The sequence below is a fragment of the Equus caballus genome, chromosome 17, assembly GCF_041296265.1.
Source record: "Equus caballus isolate H_3958 breed thoroughbred chromosome 17, TB-T2T, whole genome shotgun sequence".
Lineage (NCBI taxonomy): Eukaryota > Metazoa > Chordata > Mammalia > Perissodactyla > Equidae > Equus > Equus caballus.
Window position 1 is genome coordinate 88,520,929 of NC_091700.1, and position 18,333 is coordinate 88,539,261.

Here is an 18,333-nt window from a genome sequence, read left to right on the forward strand (position 1 = left end):
GCATAGAGGACTCTTCCTATTTTTATTCTTTTCTAAAATAAATTCACTTTAGACTCTGGCATCCTGGCAAGTTTCTCATTTACTGGATCTACGTCATATTGGTTGGCCCAACAGAAGGTACTGTATTCACTGTTAAATAGGAACATTTTTTAAAGACATATATGGCTACAATTTTCTGATAAAATACTGAGGTAGATGTAAAATGTCATATATGTATGCATACATACACATGCTAACACACATACACATGTATACATACAGTATACACTCCTTCCTCTGTGGATTTTGACCAAGTGACAATTTGGAGCTCAAAAAGCTAATGGAGGGAAGGGCTGAAGCCACCCAAAAATATAATCAGAATTAAAGATGTAAATGAAGACTGAGTTCTAGGGGAAGATTCAAGGACTTTGAGGTATCTGAACCAATTTGGAACACAGGTGAAGGCTAAAAGAATCGGCTACACACTGTTTATCAGGAAAGCAGAAGGAGAAACTCTGATTGAGGATAGTGTCATTGAAAACTGACTACAGCAAAAACGACAGGATGAAAGAGGAGAGAGGCAGGAAGGATGGAGTTCTCTGTGGGTAGCAGGGAGAGAGAATGGAAATCAACCATGTTAACAATATGGTTTTTGGCAGCAGAACACAGCCAGCTGTCTCCTTCCTCCAACTGAAGCCATCACAGCGGAATCCATTTGCAGCGAGAGGAGCTGCTGCACCTCTTAGTGGATTAAGGTTATTTACGCGTGTGTTAATCATTCGTTTTATTTTTGTTTATTTTCTGTGTTTCCTAAATGATTATCTTTGGAGGCAGGGCCTTGGTCTGCTACTGATTTTTTTTTAAGTGCTTTAAAGTTTAAGCATTCACTTCAACTGACTGTGAGACAGTCCCTGTATCAAAAAGTATCTGGGCTAAGGCAGTGTAGCAGGTCCTGCACAATACTGGGAATTTAATTTCTGCTTGCTAAATAGGAAATGAAAATGAAAAATAACAAAACTCCTTGTTTTCTTTGTTTCAATCCCTTGTCTGCAGAGCTAGAAAAAAACCCTAACAGACAAGATGTTGAAAAATCAAGAATTGTAGCCTTAGATGTGTCACTAATGTACATTCCACAGCTAAGTACAAAACTCAGAACTAGCATTTGAAGGCTACCGATGATTCAATATGTGGCAGACTGACATAATATTGATTTAAATTAAGCCTAGAATTTTATAAAGAGAGACTATATCCATTACATTTAACTTTGTTGGGGTAGAAGAGTGGGAAGCTGCTGTATTTTGACTCCCCAGCCTTGTTACTTTGAACTATTATCAATTTAAGGCGTTGGGAATATTGCCTTTACTCTTAGCCTGCATTAAGAAAGAGGTATGGAAATCACAGTGAATGGAATTCTTAAGATTAGAAATGATGACAAGATATTAATAACCATATATTAAAGAAATTACTTGGAATGAGAACAAATAATTGTCTAGATAGAACAATAGCTATGTCATGCTTGGAGAAAAGATGGAACAATTCAGAGAACACACCACTAGCATAAATGGCATTTACTATAAATGATCACATTAGTGTTTAAAGTGCTACATTGTTGGCATCTTTTAGGTTTTCTGCTTTGAGAAACTTAAGAAGATGAAATATGCCACGTCCCCTCTGGTGATTGAAAAAAAAAAACGCTCCCATGTTTTGGCGGAATCTCTATTGTGAAGTTAGAAAGCCCCATAGTTAGGAAGGCAGGATGAACAAAAAGGTCTTGGTTTGCAAGTGAAGCGGCCTCATAAGCAGACATCAACCTGATTAAATCTTACCATTGTCTACAGAAATTCCAAGCACACTTGATATCTTTCTCACACTGAAAACACAGAAAAAGTCACTTTGTTATTGGCTTTTCCACATCCTCACAAATTGATTCACGGGCTTTATGTTTTCACAGCAGTTTAAGGTTTATCACACATTCAGAGCCAGAATGTCAGATGTGGACACTTGGTCAATTACATGCATGGGATCAGGAGGGCAAAAGGAATCCGTCCCAGATGTTCTCAGGAGTTGCAGGGAGAGAAACCAATGAGAAGTTGGCTATAGGCAATGAATCCAAATATTAAATTAAAAATATCAGAGAATGTTTGGCTATCAAATCTGTCAAATTTTGTTTTAAAAATAGCAAGCGGAGGGGTTGGGGCAAAGGGGTTAGCGCTCTTAGGTCTGGTGCCGTAGTTGACCACGTTCCACACTATGTCATTCTCCTCCAAGGAAGGGAACTGCGCCATGAGCTCTTCATCCTACTTGCTTTGAGCTGGAAGAAAAGTCAAGTTGGTGATGTGGTATGGTGTGGCCTAGGGCTTTCCCCTCTGAGATGTCACATGAGATGGCTGGCTGTTACGATGGTATGTCATGGGACTTACTGTGGTTAAAAGTGAGAGAGTTATCCAGGCTGCCCAGCTGCTGCAATCTGGCATGCATCATTCCTGTTCTGTTACGGGAAACAGGCAATGTCTGAGATTTTCGATCATGAACTATGGGTCCCAACCCCTCCTGGTTCCTGCAACATGAGTGAAATGGGATAGAAGCAAAGTTAGACTTGTTACCCTGCAGCGAGACGGGGGGAGCGTTAGTGAGGCCAGGACACAGCACAAAGGAGACTGGCCACACGCGGACCAAGCGCAGTAGAGCCTGTTTGGGGCTGTATGAGCCAGAGACACAAACAGGTGGCAGCTCTTACAGAGTTCACAGCAAAGCACCTGACAACAAAGAAGCAAAAATCAAGCCAAAGCAGAGAACTTTTCAGCTTTAAAAAGTACTTTAGAGACACTACTTTTTAAAAAATTGAGCATCAGTCCAATGTGGTGCTAAAGGTTAGCATTCTGACAACTGCCAAACACCACAAATCTTTTCAGATTACATATGTTATTGAAGAGCAAAAATTTTTTTTAATTAGTCATGCTGCCACAAAACGATGTGTTTTGGTCAACAACGAACCACATATACAATGGCGGTCCCATAAAATTAGTACCAGGTAGCCTAAGAGTATAAGTACATCTATGTTTGTGTAAGTACACACTATTATGTTTGCACAATGATGAAATCACCTACTGATGCTCTTCTCAGAATGTATCCCTGTCATTAAGCGAGGCATGAATGTAAAATAATGCATTGGAAGAAACAGAGAACGAACACGCAAAGGGAGGGATTATATGAGGCAGTTTTAACACCTTCATTCTTACCCAGGCAGGAAGGAGAAGAGCCACACACTTTGTTAAACTTGTCAGCAGTCAAGTAAAGAAAATAGAAAAGTGATCTGGGTTAGCAATCAAACAGCTAACTTCCTACTGTGTACCATCACCAGAGCAGATGAAAAATGAGACCAGTGCTGGAATGACACCTGTCCCCATCCCATAGCCAACCGTCTCCCTCATGGTGTTATTGTGTGAAGTAGAACAGGGCATGCATGGAGTATCATTGGGCAGCATGCTGCTGGGTGATTTCGAAATGATACAATGAGAAGGCGCAGTATTCATAAAACTGGACCACCATGGATGGCAAACACTGACAACATTTAAATCATCGTTTGGGATCTTTTTCACATACAGCAGAGACCACGGCAATTTTCTATAAAACAGAGCACGTCTTTACACAGTGCACCTAACAAAGGAACACCATCCTCCGCTTCCTTCCTATGCCTATCTATTTTTAAGGTAGTCCAATGAAGCATACTTTTATATGCAAATATATACAGGATGCTTACGAAGTCAGAAGATTTTCTTTAAAAAAAATTAAATTTATAGCCATTGAAAAAAGAAGTTACCTATTTCACAAACTCAATTCTAAAATATTTTGTTGAGGTGGAAATCTTTGGCTTCACACATTCACCATGTTCAGCTCTGTGGCATTTTATTCTATTTTGCACAACATTTTTCAAATGCTATATTGTGATGAAGGCGATAGCTACCACAAGAAGGGTGTGAAGCTCGCCTGCACAGTGCCTTTCTGTTACAAATAATACTGTTTGCCCATCTTCATGGGGCAAAGTCAAGATGAGAAGTGTTACCGTATAAGAACACCTTGTATATACTTGCATTTGGTACTCAAAAACTCAAATGTAAAAATTACTCACGATAAAAAATAAAAGAATTAAGATTAGAAAACTTTAAGTGCCACCATATTTCAATTAAAAATAGAAAACATTAATAGGAGGAAAGCATAAAATATTCTCTCTAAATCTGCTCTTTTTAAAAGGAAATACAAACTTTTATTTAACATAAAACATAATTCTGAAAATTTCTCAAATACACCAAGAAAAGAACAATGTTAACATAAAAAGCGAAATCTTCATGCTCAAATAGGAAGTCTTTTCAAAATCTCTTCCCTATTTCATTGCTATAAAACGGAAGTATAAATGAAAAAAATCTCAACTACAACTAAGTTTTAAACATTTTTAAAAACATAAATGTTTACTTATAATTAAACTGCTAAAAATAATAATAGAAAAATATGATACTTAGACCAAGACCCCATATATATATTATCACAGAATACACAACACAGAAAAAAACCAAACATGGACACCCTGAACGGCTACAGGCAGGAGTAAGAACTTTGCAATGACAAGACGTGCTCCGAGCAAACACCTCCACAGACGCAGCTGCCTGGGGGCACATCTGCAATGAGCATCTAGCTGTCCCCCAACTCGATGTGGAACTGAGAGCATGGGCTGGGACAGGGCAGTGAAGATTTATGATCCTCAACAAAGAGATCAGGTCAGACAAAAACATAGTGCATGGTCAGCTTATTCAGCATAAGAGGAGAAAAGGCTCAGTTTTAGAGATGGTTTTTGTGGAAGTCCACACAAATTTGAGATGAAGTGAAAACAGTCTTTCATTAAGAAAGAAGGAAAGTGGTTAGATGAGAAATTAGTATGTTTGTAGTTGGGAGGCAGAATGGTAAAAAATGACTTTTAAAAAGCAAAACGAGGGAAAAGAAATCATTGATTGAGGAAGGAGAATCAAGAGGAACAGGAGAGGAGACAGAAAAAACAGAGCATGAGCAAGAATTTGGAAGGAAGTATAGAAGTGCAGCAACAGGCCGTGAAGGAAAAATCTTTCCAAGAGATACGCATGTGACAGAACGGACAGAAGGAACGCAGGAATGTAGGCAAAAGATGCTCCCAGATTTTCTGGTAGCAATCCAAAGACCTGCCAACTGTCTTCCTGGTTGTTTATGAGAATTCAATTGCCAATCACCCAGACGACATTCCTACACATTTGGATCCAAGTAATACAGAAAGTAATACAGAAAATGATACAAGACTCCCAGCAGAAACCCCCACAGTACCTGGCTATATATCGCTTCCCCATGTACTGGAACTGGTGCAAGCAGACTCTGAAGACAGGATAAGAGATTGTCAGGGAAACAGGAAGATCAAATTATTTTCAATACATTGTTTTACTTAAATCCATCAACAATAACACATTCAACAAACTCTTTGGTCTACCACTAGCCCCTTACTTCTGGTTTTCAGAAATTCTCTGGAAGGTCCCTCTAAACCCAGAAAAAATTATAACCTTCAAGGGAGGTTCCATACCACACTGCCATCAGTGCTGTGGTGGGTGATGGAGCCACTCAGAAAGGCCCAAGATCAACAGGATCATCCATCAACTCAGGGTTTGGACATTTACTCCAGGCAGTTTGCCTGAGAAATTATGATGGAAATCGCATGTACTGTTCCAAGTCGCTTATTCATCCTCATTCAAATCTGTTATAAAGAGTTCTCTCTTTTGGCTCAAGTAAATGGACTGGTCCCTTACAGACATCAAGTGTGTAGTTGTTGTTTTGTTTTAATATAGTTACAACATTGCTTTTTTAAAAATATCATTTATTTAAAAATATCATTTATTTAATAAGAAGCAGTTAAAATAATGTCTAGTAAGTTCTGGTGCTGAATCCCGTCTCACTCATGACAACTCCCACCTTTAACTCAGCAGAGGAAGTGGTCATGAGACTATGAACCAAGACCATAATTCCAAAATGCATAAAGCTCTGAATACCAGAGGCATCCTACTGAGTTTGTGCAAACATATTCGGCAGCAAATCACAACCCCAACTAACTGACATAAAGCTACGTACTGCCATGATTTACCCAGTTATCGTGAACAACTGTAGTACTGCAGAAATAAATTTTTAATGCAGAAATAATAACGTGTTTGATTGTAGGGTGCTGCCTAAGATCCTGCAGGGGTGTTATGAAATATACTCTATATGTAATTTTTTCAAAAATCTAAAAATCTTGGATTTGGAAAATCATCTGGCCCCAGCAGTTTTGGGTAAGGGGTTGTGGATTCATGTTTCTAAAAGCAAAGAGCTTAAATGAAATCAGAAATTTAGACTGAAGAGATAGAATGAGATAATATGGGAGATTTCACTTTTACTTATCATATATTTTTAAATTATAGCAATTTTTCTGTCTCAGTTTCTGCATCTCCTTGAGTTAAGTTAGATTCAACTTAGAGATGTAGGATCTACCCAAATTTGGCTAATAAATTTTCTGCTATTTTATTAAAATGGCTTATATACATAAGCAGTTACCTCTCATCTATAACAACTACATATGCAATACTTTAGGGCTGGTCGTGCCCACTGGGTCATGAGCTCCTGAGAGCAGGTGCTGGGGTCAGGTCCAGGAGAAAGAGCTTAAGAAGTTAAGTGTAGATGTGCATATGCTGCATTTCTGGTTCAACTACACAGTATTCTTCACAACTTTTCTTTAGCCAGGAAAAATCAAGAAGCAATGAGCAAAAACAAAATTACTCACTCAGATATTGTAAAAAAATCCATAAGTTCAGATGTTGAAGCCTTGTTCCAATACGTAAACAAAGCATCTGGAAAGTGAACATTTATTTGGTCAGAATCATGATGCATATTACATACATTATGAAATGGGAAGAAATTTCAGACTGTAGGCCTCTAAACCCTCCCCTACGGCCTATTATAGCTGATCAAAGGACAAACTATAGTGACCAATCTATACTAGATAACATATACAATGGGCTTATTCAATTTAAAGAAGCTACATTTGAAGACTTGACCTTGAATTTCATCATATATCATTTTGCACAATATAGTACATTTTTAACTTATACATAATGCACTCTTAAATGGACTAGAACATTCAAAGAATACAAGTAGGTATACAATCTAAAGTCAGGCTCTCTCTTTACCTACTACAGAATCCCTCTTGAGTAGGGAATCTGTTAAAAACTCCTGCATGTACGTAAGTACTCCCTTCCTAACACACACACACACACACATGCTGAAATGGAAGCATGCATTCTACACACACCATTTTGCCCTTTGAGTTTATAATATGGCCTGGATCTATCTCAATCTTTTCCAAGCTGCATAATATTCGTCTCCATGTATACACTATAATTGAGTTAACCAGTCCCCTACTGATAGACATTTACTGTTTTCTCCCCCCTAATCTTTTGCTATTATAAATTATGCTTTGATGAACATCCTTATACTTGGGTCTTTGCAGACTCATCCAACTTCATCTATAGGACAAATTCTAAGAAGTGAAATAGCTGTGTCAAATGGTATATGCATTTAAATTTTTGAGAGATATTGCCAAACAGCCCTCCAAACAAGCAGTGTATGAGAATTCCTGTTTCTCAATGCCATGGTACAATGTACTCGTGATTAAGAACTCACACCTACTCTTCATCAAAAGCAACTGGGTATATTTTCAGTTAAGGCAAATTCTAAAATCCTAAAAATTCATTTACATGAAGCATTCTTCTCTGTGTATGCCTCTTAACCATTTAGCATTGCACAAAGAGTGCTATAACTTGATAAACATTTTTGCATTTTTATAATTTACACTGAGGTTGAGAGATTCTCTCAGTGAAAAAAACCACTGAGTTTTGGGGCATGAGATGAGTGAGAGGGTGGCTGCAGAGATGCTGGTGGCTTGTGAAGACGCGTGGCCATGGATTTCTACTCTATACTTAACAAGAACAGTGACAGGAAGGAGAAGCCGTGGGACATACACAGAGTATCTGTTCTGGGCCAGGCACTGTGGTCTCATGATTTCACATAAATCATGTCATTGAATCCTCACTATGATCTGAGGCAGAGAGTTCCCATTTGGAGATGAGCTAAAGCAGGCTTAGAGAAGTTAAGTAATTCTCCCAATTACCAGCCTAAAGAATCCGGGTGGAATGGGGATTTAAATCAAGTGCACCTGGGTTTGAAAGCCACGTTTGGCCTATTAGACCAGTAATGAGGGTGGGTCAGGGAGCTTCTATCTCTCAGGGGTTTTGAGTTTAGAATCCAGGGGGGACAGACTCTGGTTACTTGAGGCTGGATGTCCTGGTGTGGTGAGAATCCAGGGAGCCAAATAAATGCTGGAGGGCTTCTCAGGGTCAACTTGCAGACTCCTGTGGCCACTCATAGCACACACCAGACAGAACTGGCCAGCCAGCAAAGTAGCACTAACATAGCGTTCTCTTGCTCTGTGCTCAGGTTATTAACTGAGGAGAGGGGAAGACAGAGCTAACCTCTAATGAAGGAGGTAGGAGGCATAAGAATGCACAGAAAGCCAGGGGGCCAGCATGTAGAAAGGTGCTCGTTAAATGTGGGATAAAGGAAAGTATTAGCTACAGAGTCACACAATTGGTTTTGGTCACCTGTCTAGTAAACTCTCTGAAGGCAATTTCTCCCCCACCCCACACACAAAAATCAATTCTAGGTAGATATTTAGATTTAAATGTGAAAATTTAAATGATACAGCTTTTAAAGAAAACATAGGAGGATATCTTCACCTGGGGGTAGGTGAAGATTTCTTAAAAGCAAGATACACAAAAAAATTCTAATCATAAAAGAAAAAATGTTGACAACTTGAAGGCAATTGAAAAAAAAAGATATTCTAAAACTGTTTTGAAGCGGTTGCTGCATTTTTAAATTGTGTGCATGGTCTTCCAAAGACTGACTTTAAAAGGGCAACCTTAACTTTAATGCAAAATTTCTGAAATATTTGACTTTAAAAAGCAGTTATGTTTTAGTTGTATATCATATTTAATATTTGAAACAAAAGATTTTAAAGAAAATTTTCAACAAAAGAAAAACAGGATTACAATGCTGGCTAAAACTCACTACATGATGTAAAGTGTAGAACTTCTGACTTAATGAGAAGAAGTTTAACTTTATAACCTAAACGTCAGAATAAGTGCCAGTGCTTTCATATTTGGTCATCATTCAAGGAAACTCCTATTTGTTTGTTCTTTTTTCAAACAGTTATTTTAAAGTAAAAAATTGCTAGAAGAATAAAACAACCCAGTCCCAAACTATTTTAAGGACAGGCATGCTGTCCTTAAAAATGTTCCCAACATCTGAGTTTCAGGTCAGCTCGCTAACGCTGCTCGATAGAAAAGAAATACTATTCACAGGCAGAAATACCTTCCACTGAATGTTTATCGCCCACACCTACTGCCACCAGACAGGTCTTCAGGTTCTCAAAAAGTGGCATTTTGTTTTCAAAAGAGTTCATCTTCACTCAACAACCTTAATGAAGCTCACAGTACACTTTCTAATTTCTTGCAGGGAAAATAAGAAGATTTTGACCAAGATAAGAAATGTGACATTGTAGCATGGCACAATTTCATGTGATTGGTTATATCACACAATCAGAGCTGAGAGTGTCCTGTCATGGATGTTTACAAGCTTTATGTGGTTCAGATAAAGCATTAATGGATGTGGTCATTTCTATTAAAAAATGTAGTTGTCAGGGCTAGCCCAGTGGCGTAGCAGTTAAGTTCACGTGCTCTGCTTTGGCGGCCTGGGGTTCGCGGGTTTGGATCCCAGGCACAGAAATATGCACCGCTTATCAACCCATGCTGTGGCAGGCATCCCACATATCAGTAGGAGAGGATGGACATGGATGATAGCTCAGGGCCAGTCTTCCTCAGCAAAAAAGAGGAGAATTGGTGGTAGATGTTAGTTCAGGGCTAATCTTCCTCAAAAAAAAAAAAAAAAGAAAAATGTGGTTGTCAAACCCTTAATCAGAAACTTAATCACTATAATACCACTATTTCCATTAGAAAACTAAAATAACACACCTTGCTTCCAGTGAAATCTGGGAATGTCTCACATACTTTGAATGGAAGGCACACTCAAGTCTCCCAACACTATATTTTCTAATTCAAGAGACTGACCAGTAAAGTTATGCAAGCTGCCAGTAAGTTTGTTTGGACCAATGAAATAAAAAAAATTAAAAGCTACTTCACTTACCTGCTTCTGTCTCTTTTAGTTAAGATGGTAGGTATGAGTTTAATATAAATTTTAAAAATAGGTCCAGTCACATTTTAGAACTCATTTTCTAAAATATATAATTTATAAAAATATTGTTCCAAATTAAGGCTTTTATTTCTACTACATTTAGAACCAGGCATTTCAAACAAGGAAGAAAATCCTTTCAAATCCTTATATCCTTTCAACCAATTACAATTAAAAAAAAAAAAAACCAAAGGGAAGAAGAAAAAGAAAACAAACAAAAAATAAACCAAATACCAAAATAAGGAAAGTAAAACAGAAATCTTCATTTTTACCTACCATCAGACATGCTTTTTAAGATGTAGAGGAAACACATCAGCAGGCTCTTAATCTCAGACTGGTCAAGTTTGTCACAGCGAACCACAGAATTTCCCAAAGTGCCACTTTGTTGGTGCTAAAAAAGTAAATACAGGTAGTTTTTCTCTTTCATTACAGGTAAAACAAAACTGGTTTCACTATTCTCTCTTGGAAGAGACAGATTCTTAGAATTGAGTCAAATCATACAAATTGGAAGGTATAAATAATTTGTTGACAAACTACAGGCACACCTCTACTGAGTATGCAGAAGTGCTGTTCCATAGAAGCTCTGGCTTGTCTCCTTTGCATACTTTCTTCCTAAGAGACAAGCCAGAGGCAGAAACCTTTCAAACTGGGTAACCGTAGTTTTAGTTACCAGCTTGGTTCTGAAATGTGAAGTAAAACCTCATGCAAAAAAGTATGTGCGCTAGGATCAAACACAGAAATGATTCAAAAGATACTGAAGAACTAACCATATCCTCAGGAAAATGTCAGTGGCTGAAACAGCAAATTAAGTCTATGGTGCTGCTGAGTACCAGCCACAAAAGCCTGGAGCTGAGTCACTGCCATTCAGTTGACATCGTGGGGTACCACTGGGAGAAAACAATGGGCAGGTGCCCGACAGGGACAAATAGGGACACCTCAGCACAGCATTGCCAAAGACCCTAAACTGATGAGGTCATTCCGTCATCAGCTTAGATCAACGTCACAAACGTGAGAAAGCTCAGGGCGCAGGGTGAGGGCAGTTTTGCCACTAGACAGAAGGTTCACGTGTTCAAAGGGTTCACATAAAAAAAAAGGAACCAGAATCTCATCTTGTGATAAAAGCACAGGAGATTTAAAAATCCTTAAAGTTACACTGCCAATCAAAATCAGAAAAATTTTTGCCAAATACCAAAGAAGAAAGATCAGTGAAAAAATATCTTTCATTTAAGGTACTGGTGGACAATTTAAAAAGTATATATAATAATCAGGCTTAATTAATAACACAAGAATATTTTCATTTAAGGAAGAAATACAGGTCCAATTAGTGGCAAAACTGTAGTGCAGATGCATCCTCTTGCCCACCCACTTCATCAGAGCCGCTAGGAGAATTCAGTATTTCTTGCAGTGGGAGGGAAGGTGCAGCATGCAAAGTTTCCTCTGGCAAAGGCAGAATTGTTAGAAGGGAAAAATCCACAGTGACCCGGTTTTTCCTGGCTGACTGGCAGCTCTCTTCCTCCTCTGCAGCACTGCGTATGACACAAGCAGAGTGCCTTCTGAGCAGCTTCTCCCTCTACACACGAAGGCATGTCGGGGTCAAGGGGAAAGTTCAACAGGTCATGACACACACCTGCACTGAGATGCTTTGCGCCTCGACAGAACTGCAGTTAAGGCTAATCATGTCAATTCCAGCCATGGAAATGAGTGATGAGAATACAAACCTGAGGCTGAGGAAGGAGGTTTTCCACGTTTCTGAGAACCAGGAATACGTCCCTAAGTGCTTCACCTGTTTATTGATACATGTGCTTGCCTATAACTTGAAATAAACTAGGACAACAGTGGCTAAGGTGAGACCTTGACCTAGAACCTATTATGGTTCCAGGTTTAAATCCAAGCTTTCTCCATTCCTACAAAGTTCCCAATAGTCTGAGCCTTACTTATTTCAAGAAAAAAGAGTAAATATGAGGAGGGTGTGTTGGCTTGGGTTGGGGGGTACAGTGTGAGTGGAGTGATTTCAAATAGAGCCTTATCCCTAAATCAACTATATGATCAATTAATCTCTTCTGGAGCTGGCTCTGGACCCAATGTCCATCTGGATGGATAACCGGGTTATAAATGGTATTCTCTGGAATACAGACCATAGGGATTCTAAGTGAGTGGCATTTTGATTTCCTACCCGCTCAAGGTGCTCCACTGTAAACACTACCCTGATCTGAGATCCTGGAAACAGGAATCAGGGGTTTCAGAGAATGGACTCCAACCGTAGTTAATACTCTGATCATCCACCCCAGGTTAACTGAGTTGCGTGTTTTGGTGGTTTGTTTTTTGTGTTTTTTTTGGTGAGGAAGATTGTGCCTGAGCTAACATCTGGCCAATCTTCCTCTACTTTGCATATGGGACGCTGCCACAGCATGCCTTGATGAGCAGTGTGGGTCTGCACTCGGGATCTGAACCTGAAAACCCTGGGCTGCCAGAGAAGAGTGCATGAACCCAACAACTAAGCAACTGGGTTGGCCCCCTGAGTTGTTTTTTTTAAAAAAGGTCACACTTAATGAACACTAGAACACGAAGCATGTTTACTTTGGGCTAAATCTATTAGTTACAATGAACTTATGTTCCATGAAAATAAATTACCTTATCCAGGGAATTGCTTTTCTCATTATTCCTTTCTGGAAGGCTGTTTCCCGAATCTGTGCTTATGAGGGATCCTCTTGAATCAGCATTTCTCACACTGTTGATGTTTGGAGTTGAAGTCGTATATGGAGAAGCTAAGCCAAGACCAAAGATTTGGTGAGACAGAACTAAAAAGATAAGCACCGAAATTTAAGGGAAACTGCTTTTGTGGAATTTACTTTTTCTGTTAGGAAGCTGGCTCAAGAGCTGCCTTCATTTACCTCACCTTTAAAGAACCAGGCCCCATAGACTGAGATAAAAATGAATTTTAATCTGAAACATTCAGATGTAACTATCAGTCAATCTAAGAGAAACCACTTCTGATTGCTAAGACTAAAGAGCACAGAGTGTTTCAGAACAGGAGAGAAGGAAGACTTTAAAAAATTAAAAAGATAAATCCACCTACAACTATCAAATGAAAAAATTAAACAGTACAATAAACCTCCAGTATTCAAACTGGACAGTGAGGTGCCCTAGAAAACTCAGAGGGGTGTTAATGAGATATTTTAAACTTTTGAGAGAAACACCATAATACTCGACTGCTAGAAACTGCAGTTTCAATGTTAGCTTATGCTACATTCCTTTCGATGATGTCATGTCTTTGTGAAGCTGGGTATTTGGTAGTTGCTATGATAAAAAGCAAATACTGGGTGAAAATCAATGTGGAACAGGAAATGAGGATGGCAGGGAGCAACCCAGCTCCAAATGTGAGAAGTTGGGTAGTGCCCAACAGGCAGACACATCCCATTAGTAATAGCTGTGGTTATTAAAAATAAAACAAAAGTTCCTTCTCTAAATTTATGTTTATTTTTTCAAATGCCTACTAAGTTGTTATGATACAAGTACTTATTAAGTTATTTGGCCTAATAAACAGAACTGTTACGTGTTTCCTTTGGCCTGGGACTCCATGAAAATGATAATAAGGGTGCTATGAACTGAGAATGCTTGGGATTCTCTGCAATAAACAGTTATGAGCAGAAAGGAAATCTAACTTGGAACTAAAATTTGTCATATCCGTGCAAAAGCAGCATTTGGAGGCAGAAATCAGCCCCCACTTCGGTTCTATGGAATTTTTAAAAGTAATAGACTGACTTCCTGCTTAGACAAGATTTAATCCTGCTTAGATAAGATCTCAGACTTGTAAATTCTGTGCTGAACCAAAAGGTGTGTGCTCCCCTGAAAGCCCTGGCTGGTTGTGCACACTGCATGAGGAGCACTGTGCTCCAGCATGCTGTAAGCACAGCCTTTCACACCTAAGCTGGAGATGCCGTTACCCGGCACCTCAGAACAGGCTGGCCATTTTTGGATTTCAGGATGCAAATGAGCTGCCATGGACCAAGACAACCTAACACTCAGGGTTATCCACCACCATCCCTGAATCTGATTCAGCGTATTATAATCAAGAAAAGAAGAGGCAGGGGAATTTGAAAATGTAAGTGAAGGCTGGAACATGTAAACCATTGGCCACAGGGTGCACCTCCCCAGAACAGAAACCGTATGACTGATTATCATAAGGTGCAGGTAAAAACCCTATGAAAAAACTATGAACCTTTTTCTATACTCAGAGATAAAAGAAATACACATTATGACCAAAATTATAATTATATTCCTCCTAGTATACCTGGACTTCTGATTCAATGTAGCACACAGAGATCAAGAGAAAGAGGTTCTCAGTAAAGCAAAATTAGACCCTAAATTCTCAGAGTTTTAGGCTCAATTCCAGAACTAGAATCCTAATCTAAGGCAAGCAGATGGAAATGCAATAAATCAAAATCAGTATGCTTAGTAGAACTATGTTGAAGTTTTGTGTGTGTGTTTGTGTGTATAATTAGTGTCCTGGCCCAGTGCATAAATTTTAAAAATCTTAAACAACACATAAGTAAAATGAAAAGAAGTTTAGTTCACCTCTCTCCTCTTTGTACAGTCAGCCCAATACAAAACACTGAGTAGGCGGGAAAAGGCGCCCTGAACCTAAGAAAGCGTGCCTTTTCAAATGAATGTAATCTCAGAGTAGTTTTTATCCAGGCAATGAATCAGTTTTAGATATTTTCATGCACCATGTTCCAAAGACATTAAAAAAAAAACTGCTGAGGGCGCATTCTCAATATGCATGGAAACAAGATTTCTTCTAAATAGAGATGTAAGGAGAAAGTCTGCTCTTGAGGGATAAGCACTGGGAGTAAAATTAACTGGAAACGCCTTGATAAATAGAAGTTGCTAAAGCTACTGGAAAATAACTAGTAAACACAGTTCAAAGGTAGGGGCTTTTCTGGGAGGCATTTCTAAAAGAACAAGGATTTAAGTCTTTAAAGATGAGAGAAATACAGATAAAGCCTGAGTATAAACAACTCTGTTGTGGTGAAATCCTATGAAAAGTGGATTCAGATCTTGAAATTCAAGAAAGAGTGAAAGGACTAACTCAGTCTCAAGTACTCTTTATGACTTTGCCATAGAGTAATCTAAGGTCATTTACGCGATTTGAGGTGTGCCAAAGATACCCAATGGCTCATCTTTACGTCTCAAGACATCCCAAACCCTAACAAGGTGAATGTGGAATTGGAGAATAAAGTCTGAGTCGAAACATCACCTCATTCTAGTTTGATCATTTCCATCAAGTCCTGAATCCTATAGAGATTTCAATGCATTCCTCGGGCCCCAGGACTCATCTAATTGGCTACTGAGAGTATATTACAAAGCATTAATAATGCTACAGAATTGTGCTTGTTGTAACGGCAGTCAAATAATAACGCTGAGTGTTTACTATGCCAAGCACTGCACATGTCATATGAGCTCTTCATCCCTCACCAGGACTCTGTTTTGGAGACGTGGACACAGGGTGAAGAGGAGAGACACCTGCCCATGGCAATTAGAAAATGGTGGAGTCCAGATCCAAAGCCACAACTGTCTGACTTTAAAGCCAGTGCTGTGAACCGCTGCAGACAAAACCCTCCAAAAACAGACCCTTCCCCACTCCCAGAGCAGCGGCTGGGTGTGTGGGTAGCGCAGGGCAAAGAAGACAGAGTGAAGGTCCCAGGAGAAAAGCAATGGGAACACCATGGCCAGGCTATGCTCTGAGCATTTTGCATGAATTAACTTATTTAATCTGATTCATGACACCTAATGCGGTAAGTATTAACTATGAAAAATATACAGAAACATAAGTAACATTAAGGATTGGTATGGGTATTGTAGGAAAAATACGGGCATTGGTGTGGGGTTTCCAATTTTATACTCTGCCCAGTTCCATCACCCACACGAAATAGTGTGTTAACAACAACAACAACAACAACAACAACAACAACACAAAAGGCAAGGACATAAACTCAGAATGAACACCAGTCTTACAAATTAATTAGATAAAAGGACTGCCCTTTGGTCTGCCCTATGACTTAGTTTCATTATTTGGAGGTCTAAGCACTAGCCATAGCAGGACGCTTTGTTTATTCAAAGTATGGTAAAGAGAGGGAGAGAAATAAAGACAGAATATGCCTGTGAGTATCTGTAACAACTCTGTGAAGATACGCATTTTTTGTACCATTATCTTTACAAAGGAGCTGGTTGCACAGGTGCTCAATTAGTCAGAATATTAATAAGTACATTTCTCAGGCATTTACTTATAGAGAAACTACTAAATTTTAATCTTGATTTATGCCATCTGTTTTCTTCCTCATGGGGGCTGCTCTTACATTATTTCAGACAGAAAAAATATTCTAGGAAAGAAGATTTTAGAAAACCGATTTTAGGATTACATTCTAGCCATAAACCACTATCTCCTCAGAAATTACTCTGTCACATTTCATCTAAACTGCTATCACTATGAATAAATCCTATCCACTCCACACACACCCCTACAAAGATATTCCTTTTCTACAGTATAAACAATCCAATTTGAAGACTTAAAATGATAAATTAACTTAAGCATTAACAAAAAGCAAACTACAAATATGCGATTAAATGTACCATATTTGGAATTCATGAGAATTTTGGGATCCTTATTTTAGTGCAGAGTTGAGGTGTTTTAGGTGCTAAGTATCAAAACCAGGAAAAGAATATTCACAGCAGAAACTCAGGCTTCAACGTCTTAATAGAAAAGTTTGAGATGCTAACAAGCTATTGGATTAAAGACACTTTCAAAATTAAACTAGAGAGAAGCAAATGCAAGCAGCGAGCATTACCAATGCCAGAGATAGCACCAAAGAGGTCTTTGTGCAGGTTGTTATCCAGCGTGTTTCCAGACTTCTGTGGTGTCACTAACGGGTTTACAGCTGGCAAAGTAAGTGATTCCTCCTTCACAGTCTGTCAAAGGGGAGAAAGAGAAGAAATAATTGAAGATGATTTTAAAAGAGTTATCAACTGTTCTTGTAAGTGTGAGGGCAAGTGTTAGAACAAGATGGAACAGCCTGACAAGTTAAATGTGCCTGAGTGGGAGAAGCAGTGGCACGGCGTGTGAGAGGGAGGAGGGTGGTGGATGGATCAGAGAAGGAGCAAGGAGAAGGGAGCAGAGAATATTTCAAGTCTGGGAGGCAGAGAAATCTTGGTCCATACAGTCATCATTTCTGGTTCCCCAGAAGGTCTAGTACTTTCTGTTTCCAGAGCTCTGACGCCCAACATTTCTTTACATTATTTCAGTATGTTTTTGCTTTCAGAAAAAGTCTCACATGCTCTTTCTCACTGGAACACTGGTTTTTCTCTCAAATTGGAAATCCTTCCAAATGAGCAACAGTGACTTACAATAGAAGCAATGAAAATCTCTGCAAGTTTGGAGCTTTTTGTGAAATCTCGATCAGTGGAGAAATTATGTTAATTTTGAAGTTACATCGTAACAGGGATTTCACTGTGGTGAAAGCCAGAGAAAAGAACTTGTGTTTATTTTTCTTAGGATTGAAGCAGTACAGAGAGGTAGCTTTATGCCCTGAATTACTTATTCTGATTAGAAAAGGCAGGTTCAGAGAACACATTGTGAAATATAATGTTGTATAGAGTGAGATTAATGTGGTACATTTCAGCTAAGGACAGTGGAATTTTACGCCCCTTGGACCCACAAAAACATCCTATAAACTTGGTTCATCTCAGTGTACCATTATTTAGGAGACATATTCAGAGGTGGAAAAAGAGTATAAAAAACGAGACAAAGCATCACTGTTGGGAGAAAAGAGACAGAAACATGTATGGAAACTACTCAAGTGTATGCCACAATGACAAAGTGGCAAAGCTAACAACTGAGCCAGTTACAGGTCCTGAATAAAAGGGAAAAGAAAATTGTTCACCTGGTAAGATCTGTCCAAATTAACGGCAGATAGTCTCCAACTAAAAAGTTGAGATTATTTCTGGGATCATCCT

At 38.9% G+C, this 18,333-nt stretch overlaps 1 protein-coding gene across 46 annotated transcripts in view; it reads right to left on the minus strand.

The window, feature by feature from the left end:
• The window catches only part of DOCK9 (dedicator of cytokinesis 9), a 269,635-nt gene that overhangs the window by 49,607 nt on the left and 201,695 nt on the right, over positions 1-18,333 (minus strand). For 17 of the 46 annotated variants that reach the window (XM_070239990.1, XM_070239958.1, XM_023621771.2 and 14 more), the window contains 6 exons: positions 17,169-17,289; positions 12,955-13,088; positions 10,600-10,714; positions 6,803-6,869; positions 5,326-5,373; positions 2,400-2,536 (listed from right to left, as the gene is read on the minus strand). In XM_070239990.1, coding sequence (XP_070096091.1) covers positions 2,400-2,536; positions 5,326-5,373; positions 6,803-6,869; positions 10,600-10,714; positions 12,955-13,088; positions 17,169-17,289 — 622 coding nt within the window. Of the gene's footprint in view, positions 1-1,805; positions 1,850-2,399; positions 2,537-5,325; positions 5,374-6,802; positions 6,870-10,599; positions 10,715-12,954; positions 13,089-17,168; positions 17,290-18,333 lie in introns of all 46 variants that reach the window. The other 29 variants (XM_023621773.2, XM_070239986.1, XM_070239980.1 and 26 more) reach the window with 2 other exon arrangements.